Raw genomic sequence first — 12433 nt, 5'->3', positions numbered from 1 at the left:
TTAATATGGAATATTGTTCAACCATTTTAAAACCAGAGTCCATCAAGCGTCATCTTACATCTTTGTATTAAGAACGAAGAAACAAGGAAATAAATTACAATGTGTTAATAGTAGTTTATTTTCTTGTACTGACGAGCTTTACTTCAAAAGTTGACTTTGTTCGTACTAGGTTATTTCATTACTGTTTTTGCTCTTTGTATAGATAATCTGAAGAAAATAATAACTATTCGTATAAACTTCCAAGATCAAGGACATAAATGACAAAATTTTACAACCTTTACACATTTTATTCCAAATGGTTAAGTTTATGATATCCTGCGGGTGCACTAACCTACTAATGGGGATCTAAAATAATATATATATACCATAAAGATATTATGGAAGTGAAGTAAATATTAAATACAACAGCCTAACGCTTATTGGAATGCAATAAAGAAAAATTTATAATACAATATAAGGGTGCTATCTGTAAATGGCCATAATATAGAGAAACAACGATAAGTAGGTACGACCATACAATTTTATTTTTATATACGACTTTTAATACGATACCTACGGTACGATGTTCATTTGCTATAACAAATCTTTGAATTCCCGCAATATTCATAAATTGGTTTAGAAGCGATTAAGGAATATTGCGTGAATTCAAAGTTTGAAGAAAGATTTATGTTTCTACTTTTCCCCTTTGTTCTTGATCTTGATGTTTTATATTTTCTTGCAACAATTTTATAACTTTATTTAGAAACAGCTCGAGCGATCAAACGCTTATTGTTGCATTCATCTCATGAGCGCAATAGTTATTTTTTAAGAATAAATTAAATCGCTTATTATCTTAAATTTGGTTAAGTTCTAACAAATTTATACAGTGCTACGGGAGAGGAAGCTTTCGAATCTCACAAAAATCGGTTCATGAGGTTATGAGGTAACAAACACAAAAAATACGGTCGATATATAAATAATATCAAAACAATGGTTTAGTGTTAATTTATCCGATAGATGGCAATATTTATTACATACCTAAACTATAAGCGTCACCTGGCTCCGTCTGGCTTGAAATGACTGCAATTTTTTTGTTTATACTTACAATGACAACTAAAAATGTATATCACAGTAACGAACATGAATAAGAATATTACATAATTTGAGGAACCCTTTTTTCTTTCGGAAGTTATGTAGGTTTATGACGGAATAGATTCGGTGCATACGTTTGGAGCAGAGGATATTTGAGAGGAGAGATAATATAATCCATGTTAAAAAATCTCATCTAAAATACCAGTTTCGGCTTTCATTAATACGTATTCTCACATAGGCGTTACGGTGCTAAACTTACCAGAGGGCGCTGTAGTAAACAAGGTATCATAGATTATACACTTATATACTGCATGGTATGTTCAAATCCATTTCATGATTTTTCCAAATCTATGCTTGATTTTTATTCTGCGTAATCACATCGAGTTGAAGTTGAAGTACAAAAAAAGTAAGTATATGTTTATATGCCTAACACATGTATATATTCTGTTTATTCAAGGCGCCAGTACTATATGGTATATTGTTTTTTAAACCTAACTGTTAAATGTAGATATAAAGTAAGGCGCTATAGCTTCCGCGCACGTCATTCCCGATCGAGCACAGCGTATACGCGGCCGTGTATTGCCGCTCTTTTTGACATTTTTTTTTATTGTCATTTACTTTTTATTTGTGCATCTGTTTTGCGGCCAGCACGTAAGTATTTTTTTCGAACACAACACTTGTATAATGTAGGTCAAGTTTGTTGTAATTGATGCTTCATTGAGAAAAGGATACGAATAAACGTGTATCTATATTATGTGCTTGTTTGATGTCCCACATAGCGTTAAAAAATGCAAATCTTGCCTTATTCAAAGATAAGGTCAAACTTTACGTGTTTTAGTCGAAGATATAAACTTGCTTTAGGTCGCATGTCTAAGTTAATGTTTAAGGTTTTAGCCTTTTATAAGCAAGCTAGTTTTACCTGAATCATTCAATTGGGTGTTCTTATCTTGCTTTTATTAATTAATTTTGACATTTTAGAATTTAAGCTCCCATAAATATTGATAATATTGTATACAAGTATATGAAGGCAAACATCCAGTTGCTATGAAAATGAAAAATGATCGTGTAGTATGTATTTGCGAAATTAGAAGAATTTAAGTATTTTCGGAGATGTCATAATCTTAAAAAAACGTATGTTTACTCGTGTATATATATGAAGGTCAAGGATTAGTGTCCGAGAAATAAAGTTAAATAAATAAGAAAGATGATATCACTGCCAGTAGTTGATTAAAATCGTTATTATTTATGTAATAACCAGTAAGCCTCGTGCACAGAGCCATACATAAGATCCTACTAATATTATAAATGCGAAAGTTTGTAAGGATATGTGTGTGTGTGTTTGTTACTTTTTCACGCAAAAAGTACTGATATTACAATGAAATTTGGTACGTAGATAGCTAGACAACTCGAATAACATATGGGCAAATTTTTATCCCGATATTCCTACGGGATACAGAATTACGCGGGCGAAACGGGGCGCTGCTAGTAATACTATATAGTAGAAAAAAAGTTTAATAATATTGTTTATAAGATCTTTAATATATTCTTTAATTAAAAGTTGTATATATCTTACACAATTATATATACATAGACAAGGAATAAAATTAGTAATAATTTTTTTAATTGTTTTCAGATTTAATATGAAGCGGTTTTTACTTGGTAAGATATTACTCATATTGTTGATACTTAATTAAGATAAGTTAAAGTAGTTTATAAGGTAGCTTTAATTGCTTATTTAAAAAATACATATTGTTTTATAGAGTTTAGCCCTTATAAATTATTACGGTTTAAAAAGTTATACAATTCTCTTTAATACCTAGTGTGAACTATATTATATTAATATGTATTATATTATATTAATATAATATCTTACACTTCGGAAAGGATTTTCATGACTGGATCATATCATTTCAAGATTAGAATTTCACGAAAACCTTATTACTAGTACTCTAAAATGTTAGAATCAAAATGAAAAATTTTGCGATGAAGAAGTGCTACCTAAAAATCTAATGCTATGACGACTATAACGATAAGTTTAATTCATTTTAAACGTTTAAAACTGCAATAAACGCAAAGTTGGTTTAATTTATGTAAAACCTTATTTTGAAAAAAACACAGTTATCATAAATACATTCGGGGCAGTCTTTTTGTTGATTAGCTGTATAATATTGTTTTTATTCTATTTATATGCACCATGATTGCACGAAGGAAATATTATACATATAACCATAAGAATTCATGGCATCTAGGTATTACAAACAATTCTTAATATTGTTATGTCAAACATGTTTATAAATATCCGTTTCGCGCGCAATAATGTTAGCGACTTTACGTGATTTTAATAGAAATCCTTTTCCCGTAACAATTGAATTTTTTCCTTGTAACGCAAATTCTATAAATTTATACGTGACATACAGGGCAGATAAAACATATGTGTGTGTGCGTTTTTTTTATTACCATTATTAGTAGTATTTTTATGCCTTAATAGTACGAAAAAAATAACGTTAAAAAGAGAATTTTTAGATATATTTGGTTTTAAAACATCAAAGTAGTAATTATAGGTTAGAATAGATATATAAGTATTATTTTAAGTAGTATATAAGTATTATTATATGAACAAAATGAATATTCACCGGTCTGATCAAATATTGTTCATTATCGCCTCTATATTAATTGCGACACACAGGTCTTGAAGCATTACTGAAATATTTATTTACTTGAAATATGTGCTATACCTAGATATTGCGACCGTATTGTGATAATTTTAGTTAATCTAAAGACTTTTTCTTGTAAACGTATATAATATAAGTAAATAAGTACCAAATTCGAGTGAGCATTGCATGCTCATTCACACAAATATAAGCCTCCTAAACAATACTTATAGTTCTGTTCACACCTGCCTATTATAGCACCGTTACGTTATGCAAATCAAGTAAAAGACGACACACTTCCTAAAGAAAGGGAAACAAAAAGATTAAGAAATGCTTTACTGAATAATGCGTAAAGTAGGTTCATGTTTTGAGGATTTTATACATGCGTATATATTAATATTAATTATTGATTGCGTTCCGCATCATTCAAGATGTATGTAATCATATAAATTACACTTGTCTATGATGAATATATGTACATACTACATATACATGTGATTGTGTGTGTTCTATAAGACGATAATTTTTTTTAATTTCTACGAAATATGATTTATCTTTAATATATGTCTCTTAATCCTACTAATCCTACTTATATTATAAATGCGAAAGTTTGTAGGGATGTGTGTGTGTTTGTTACTCTTTCACGCAAAGACTACTGAACCGATCGCAATGAAATTTGGTACGTAGACAGCTGGACAACTGGAATAATATATTGGTAACTTTTACCCCGATATTCCTACGGGATACGTACTTACACGGGTGAAACCGCGGGGCGCAGTTTAATATAAATCTTTCTACTTTCATTGATTACATGGCCTAGCTATGTATATAATCATGAACATATACACATTTGTTAACAATTTTGATGTTAGTTCAAGTTGCATTGATGAATTACAGTTTCATGTAAAAACTCCTGATGGGATCTAGATTATTTTTTCTTCTTATTACAAGAGATTACGTGACATAAATCATAAGATATGTATGTGGAAAAATACCAATTAGTTCATACTTCATATATAGATACATCGCTTTACGATATGTATAATCGTCGGAGACACCACCACTGGGCTACAAATTGTACTCGAGAGAAATAATTGTCCGAACGACTGCACTGGAAGTTTACTTTCTCAGGCGGTATGCGCTATACGTACAGACAGCAAAGAAATTTTACCAAATCATTGTCTTGTTTTACCTGGTCATTTTTGTTTTCAGTGAATATTTATTTATTAATTTGTGTTGTATGTATCTAAAAGGTACGATGTCGTTAGTTGCATTCAAATGAATTTGCTTTTTATAATTGAATTCAAAATTTAAAAACAAATGAATCTCATTTAGTGGGTTCGATTTCAAAACAAAATTATATGTGACAAAATACACATCTCTTTAACTAGTAAAGATTCACAGTTAAACGAAATTAAGTACTTATGTGTAGTAAACTCAATACAAATAACAACGCTCTAAAATGATTACAATTATCTTTACATTAGAAGACAAAACTTAAACAATAGCAATTTTTGCTGTCTGTACTTCGGTACAATAGAGTAGGGTCAGAGCAGTGCGTTCACCGCATAGTACCGTGGTTTACGCGTTTAACACTTAACTGGTATGGACCTTTTAGATCTTACTTGATACAATGAAAAAGAAGAATTGTACTTTATCTCTTTATTGTGATATCACGATTATTTAAATTAAATGTCGTTTTTTTTAAATTTCCTCCTAAAGCGTGATGAACAATATCACCCTTAATTATGTAGGCAATTAATATTTCATTGAATTTAAGTCATAGTAAAACATATTTAAATTTAAACGTTAAAGGCAATAGCCTTGAATCCTTATTTTTTAAATAACGACAATGATGTCATTATACTTTATTATTTCTATTTTTGTATACGCTAATAATTTATTCACTATTTACGAACTTCATTTAAATATCTTTCGTTATATATACGTACAGACATATTGAGAAGATACTACCATTTTGACAATGGGTAGTGAATACTGATTTGTGCTCATTGTCTAAATTGTAAACATTTCATAATACATCCGCTTACTTTCTAAGTAATTTCTGGGAGCGTATCCACAATAAGCCAACGTGACTAGAATGCAGTATGTATTCAAAGACGCCAGTTTGCGCCGGCCGGCGCAGTGCATTGTCATGAACATCGCGCTGCATTAACACTATTTGTGCGGTTCGATTAATATGGCTACACCTCTAGACCTATAATGGTTACATTACTTTTTTGCCACGCCCACTTTTTCTTCTTAGTGCCTTCGTTCTTTTATCATTTCTGTATTCAAATTGAACATTAATTAAAATAAAACCAAATGGTAAATTTTTGTATAAAACGACAAAATGAAAAGCACATAACCATCCTTATAGTTCAGAGAAATGGCATGCTTTCGATTTTTGGTTATATAAAAAAAGAACGAATAATAATGTAACTATAATTTTAATAGAAATAATACTGTAATTATGGGACCATGTTTGTCACAGGATAACGAAGTATGCCTTCGTGATACTCATTCTTGGGGTAATTGCGTTAAATTACCGTGAAGTCTCTTAGCAGTAATTAGTATGTAAGTAAAGGAACTAAAAAAGCTAAACACATACTTCTCGTGTACATTGTAAACTTTTAATTGTTTAGCCTCAAGAGCGGTCTCTGTCTTTATGAGTAAGTTTATAGTGAATTTAGGGTAGCTAACATTTTTTTGTTCGACCGCCTCCTTGGCACAGTGGTTAACGCGTGAGCGTGGAGCCGAGGGGTCCTGGGTTCAATTCCCGGTGGGGACGCACAAAGAAAAAATGTCTCGGTCTGGCAGGACACAGAAGGCTGATCTCCTACTTGTCCGTAAAGAAAATCGATCAGTGAAACAGATGTACATCATCTGCCCCATACCCCAGTAGGGGGCACGGGACTTCACTTTTTAACATTTTTTTGTTATAGATGACAGATACTTCTGCCATGTCCCATTTCATTAATTCATTCATTATACTATAATACTATCTATGTTATACATAAATAGCAATACAAACTAAATGCTGCACATTTCCCTTTAGAGAAATTTTATAGAAAGCTCAATAGCTTTACGTGAAATGTTTGCAGGAAATTTATGTAAATATGCCATTTCCTCATGGTAAAATCTCAGAAGGTTCGGCGCCTCTTTTATAATAATTTGTTGTATTTATTTAACCGTTTTCAAAATTTCCAGTGTAATAAATGACGGAAAAAATGTGATTATTATTTAATTCTACACTTTTTCACCTTGTTTTTATCGTTGCATATTGCATACGTAACTATTTTTCTGCAAACAATCTTGCAATATTATTTATTCTTGTTCTTAAATATAAATATGATTATGAGGTATTTTTATTGATTATAATTGTAATAACCGTACTTGATGGTACATCTATTCCTCTAGGTTAACGATGGTTTTTAATTATAACAAGTCTAGATTGTAATACCGCTAGATTCTCGACCTAAATACTCTTCCACGAGAACCAGTTGTATCGATATCACAGCACAGTTATATTGATGTTATCACAGCTTATAATAGCTAAGTAAATGAAGATGTAATTGAAATTGTAATGTCATATTATAATACCTACAATCTTCATACGTATATTTTATAGATGTTGTCATTCGTTTTAAAGAAATTGGTTTAAAAAAAGAATTATACTAATACTGGTCATTTGCCCTAGTTATGGAATTTCGTCAGCCACATAAACATTCGAAACAAAACAATTTGTAAAAAATATGATTTATTTTTTCCTATGAATATACTAGTCTGTTAATTTATCTGCTACCAGACCTCTTTCTAGTTTGAGTAGTTGATTCGCGCTAGTTTTATATATTATAATATGTAAAGCTATCGGATTCAATTACGTTAAAGATGGTCTGTTATTTTCCAGTGTTTATATTAGCCATTGGGGTGAGCGACGCGCGTTGGCTGCGACGTGGTAAATCTAGCCAGCCACAAGAAACAAGCTTCATCGGAGAAGCTACAAATCTGATATCGACTGCTCTCTTGCAGGTTGGTTATTCCTTTAGTATTATAAATGGTAAAATACCCCTAAAACAATAATAATAATAAAAAGACTGGAGTGATTATGTTATGAGGCCATTAAATTAAGTCGGTAAATCAGTATGAAACACAATCTATTGGTAATTCCATTTTCTGGACTTTAAATTCCATCAGACCATTTTGAGGTTATTGAGTGTTTTTTAAAGATACAGTTATATTATTGTAACAAGAATGATTCCTCATTTTAGGACAACATCGATAGTGAAAATGACGTCGCATTTTCTCCACTTGGTTATTCGGCCATTCTGGCTATATTAGCGGAAGGTGCAAGTGGGGAAACCAAAGAACAAATAATGACAGCACTACATTTACCCAATGATCAAAAACTGATACGAACTACTTATCGCTACATTTTGAAGAGATTAAGGTATACTAATAAATTCGAACAAAACAAACCGGAGCTCCAGAATTATTTTTATGTTTACAAAAATTATTCTATCAATAATGATTACAAAAAAATATTAGAGGAATACTATTTGACTGATGTGAAATCTGTAGAAAGACACACAGATTATATTCCTGATGATGACGATGATGACGATTACAGTACTGATACAAAAGTTGAAAATCAAAGCAATATTAAAGCTACTGAACATCCAAAAGAACAGAACGATGATGATAAACCACACAAAATAAATTTGGCTAATATAAATTATAAGCCAGCTAAAAACATAAAGGAGCAGATAAAGCTTGTCAAAACCGAATCAACTAATGACAAATTTGATAGCGACGAAGAAACAATGGTTGCAGATGAAGCTAGAAACCATATAAGAAAAGAGCGAAAGCTTACCCTGGAAAATGATGTTTCTTCCAGCTTCGCTGTAAGCAATGTGGATAGAAAGGATGATTACGAATGTAAGTTTTATATGTCCACATTATCATTTTGTTTGATTTGATCAAGAGTTTGTTTGTTTGTTTGTTTGTTTGTTAGAACGCACTAATCTCAGAAACTATTGGTCCTATTTGAAACATTCTTTCAGTGTTAGACGGCCCATTTATTGAGGAAGGCTATAGGCTATATATGTACCACTGGCGAAGCCGAGGCGGACCGCTAGTGAACGAATATATAAACACAACAAATAGATTTGAATTTCACAAAAATTGCTCTTTCTTTTGCAGCATGCCGTTCAATAATGCTTATTTTTAATGGGATGTATTTCCGTGGATCGTGGAAGAAACCTTTCGACACAATTGAACCTGGTTTGTTCTACAAGTCTTCAATAGAAAAGAAACAAATTCCCATGTTGAAGACTCGTGGGAAGTTTATGACAGGATCGTTGCCAGAACTTGATAGTGAAGCGTTAGTGATACCTTATGATGTAAGTATCTTTATCAAAAGCGATGGCAAAATGTCCGTATATCGTAAATTATTTTAAAATACGAAAGAATTATACATATTTGAGTACCAAGTAACATTGCTCTAAATAAATCCGATGTTTAAAAAAATTAATTGTTACCTTTAAACTTATGATTTTTTTTGTATCTTCAATTTATATTAATTTTAGTCAGGAATTTAATATATTTCAAAACATTTCAGGGTGGAAGATATGCTTTGATGATATTGAAGCCTAGAAGTCGAGATGGTCTAACCCGGCTCGTTGCTGATTTGCCCTCAGTTACGATTTCTGATATTAAAGAAAGTCTAACTGAAGAGGAACTGCAAGTATCATTACCATCTTTCTACGCAGCCACCGTTACAAAATCTGTGCCTGCTCTGGCTAAGGTTTGATTTAATAATTTATATTGATTCAATAGTTGATTTTCCGGATAATGTGAATAAAAGTACTATTAAAACCAATTACCAATCATTATTTACGAAAATTCTGTGTTAATCAATTACATAACTTCTAGATATGTTCTATTTACCTCTATCTGTGATTACTTGTGACAAATAATGTTTGGAAATATGATTTAAAATGTGTAATAGGCTATCAGTGACTTATGACCAAGTGGTGTAGTAATTGATCTGGTAACTTAGGTAAAAAGAAGCCCAGAAGTTCTTCAGTTTATAAAAATAAATATGTATAGAAGTCAATAGCCAACTGAAGGTTTATTATTAGAAAACGATTCTCAATCTAATAGTATTTTGGTAACGATTCTAGCTGTATTTTTCCTTGGCATAAAGACGAAAATAATTGACAGCTTACACCGTTTAATGTAAGATGACATGACAACATAACTAAAACACAAGTCACATACACAACTACATTGCAAGCAAGCAATGTTGCTACACGACGGATTTTGATGGGTTTTTTAATAGATAGAGTGATTCAGGGGGAAGGTTTATATGCACAATAAAATCTATTGAACTACTCCGAATTTAACGTGAGCGAAGCCGCAGGCAAAAGCTAGTAAAACATAAATTTTATTTGAAGCACAGTCTGGAGAGACGGTTACTCCCTTCGTATTGATATATGTATTCGTATACCTATTTGAGTTGTTAGTTCTATTTAATTGTAATTTTAGATTGGTGTAAGCCGTATTTTCGGACGTGAAGCAGAATTAACTGGAATGTCAGATCACGGCATCTTCGTTCGAGATCTCGTTCAGAATGTTGTAGTAAGAGTTGATAATGCCCCTTCTGCATCATTACTTGGAGGTAAGAGCTGCATTTTTACAATGGTGTACTTATAGGCATGAGTTCTTTTAATTTCTGAGAATATTGAGGCTTATTGATCGCTGTGTGATATGGGCAAATAAGCAAATCTTAGATGATATTACGAACGCCGACTGTAACAAATATTTGGTATATATTTTTGAAATCGTCTTTAATAAATAATAGTATAATAGGAATAAATAATAGTAATGCCGTCACGTAACCCTTAATTCCGTTTTATTATGTTGTTATACCGATCGACTGATCTGCTATATATATCGTTCTACACGTTTTGTTTGATAATGTGAATATTGTTCGAAAAAAAGAAAATTCATTTAAGATTAATATTCACGCTATTAAAAGGATTAAAATATACATGTTAATAGGAATATGTTAATTTATTTATAATAGAGACTAAATTAATGTTTGTAATGTGGTGGATAATCGCCACACTATTAAATTATCTTTGATTTGTTATTTGAATTTAAATTATTAATTTAAACCCAAGAAAACACCGACTTGCAGGTCTGTCGCAACAATACTTTTAGTAGCTTGCCATTAAAACAAATATTAATTATAATTCTTAATATTATTTTTAATTCTATTCAATATCTAATAACATTGCCGCGTCAGTTTACACTAGTTTAACTGAAATTATTCTTGAACATCGTTAAAGTGAATCGTTTTATTTGAGACTAACGTAACGTATATTACAGCAAGCAACACATTGGAATCATTGAAGAACCTCCCACTGGTTGAGGAAAATGCACCTCGTCTCTTCGCTGTGGAACATCCATTCATTTTCTACGTCATTGACACTTTGGACAATCTTATATTGATTACTGGAAGAGTTGCTAATCCAAATACAGTGACTAATGAAGAGAAAAGCCTAGGCTTAGCTTAGTATACTTTTAAACTGCTGCATAATTTCATATGTAGAAAAAGCAACATTCCGATAGTCATAAAATATAATAGTTTTTTTGTAAGTTGAATGCATATCGTAGAATCGTATAACATAATTTGATGAAACATAATTAAATGAATTAAATAGCTATATAAGTTAGGTGTATAGTCAGATGTACTGATCATATCCGAATCAATCGAATTGTTAAAACATTTTACACATGGCCCCTAGGTTGCGATTGTGTTAAATAACCAGAAGCATTTGATATTGAAAAAAGTACACAGCTTAGTATAAGTTAAATTATTTTTAGAGGATATTGTGATATGTTTAAGATTAAATTATTATTTATTTTCTAATTGTTGTTTTATTTTAACTTTCAAATAATTTCTACAAAATACATATGCAATTAAAATCATTGAGCATCGTATAGATTTCATGAAATATTATTAATATAATATTATGGAACAAGTAACAAAACAAAATAATATTATATTGCACTTATTCCACTCTTAAAGACAACTTTTCAACCGACTTCAAAAAAGGATGAGGTTCTCATTTTGTTTTTATTTGTTCGAGTTTGTTACCTCAAAAATTAGGTGTTAGTTACCAGGTGATATTGATTCTTTTTATATTTAAAAGCTTTTACTTATCATGTGGTCTCATTGAAATTTTGTCAAATCTCTCAAATTGGGTTCTTTGGTATAACGATTTAAAACCTTTTTATATGGATCTATATTGTGTAATTGGGTTGACATGGCCGGAACTTAAGATCGTAGCCCAAGATCGAAGACGATGGCGGCGCACTGTGGACGCCCTCTGCCCCATATAGGGGCCACAAGACATTAAGTCAAGTATATGGATATCTGCATTATTTATAATATTTCATAAGAAAAAAATAACAACTCTAAAGACAATCGTATCTGACTTCAAATGGTCAGAACTAGACCAAATTCAAATTTGACCACACAAAAGGCACTCACTAGCTTTAAAATAAAAAAGAATTATCAAAATCGGTTCTTCCAGTCAAAAGTTCTGATTTAACAAAGAAATCCTACTTTTTTGAAGTCGATGATAAATATCCAGTTTTATTTGTAAGATAACAGTTAAAACTTACCAGTTTGCGCCAGC

The 12433-nt window shown here is 31.1% G+C and overlaps 1 protein-coding gene across 1 annotated transcript; it reads left to right on the top strand.

The window, feature by feature from the left end:
- Nucleotides 1-1581: 1581 nt before the first annotated feature.
- LOC119828889 (neuroserpin) lies at nucleotides 1582-11661 on the top strand. The gene is made up of 8 exons (XM_038351185.1): nucleotides 1582-1722; nucleotides 2705-2730; nucleotides 7633-7754; nucleotides 7994-8660; nucleotides 8925-9124; nucleotides 9343-9528; nucleotides 10272-10404; nucleotides 11118-11661. The coding sequence occupies exons 2-8, from the start codon at nucleotides 2712-2714 to the stop codon at nucleotides 11303-11305; spliced, it is 1515 nt and encodes a 504-aa protein (XP_038207113.1). The 5' UTR covers nucleotides 1582-1722; nucleotides 2705-2711; the 3' UTR covers nucleotides 11306-11661.
- Nucleotides 11662-12433: the final 772 nt, after the last annotated feature.

Source organism: Zerene cesonia, chromosome 9 (genome assembly GCF_012273895.1).
Source record: "Zerene cesonia ecotype Mississippi chromosome 9, Zerene_cesonia_1.1, whole genome shotgun sequence".
NCBI classification, from domain to species: domain Eukaryota; kingdom Metazoa; phylum Arthropoda; class Insecta; order Lepidoptera; family Pieridae; genus Zerene; species Zerene cesonia.
This window is presented reverse-complemented; position numbering and strand designations above follow the sequence as displayed.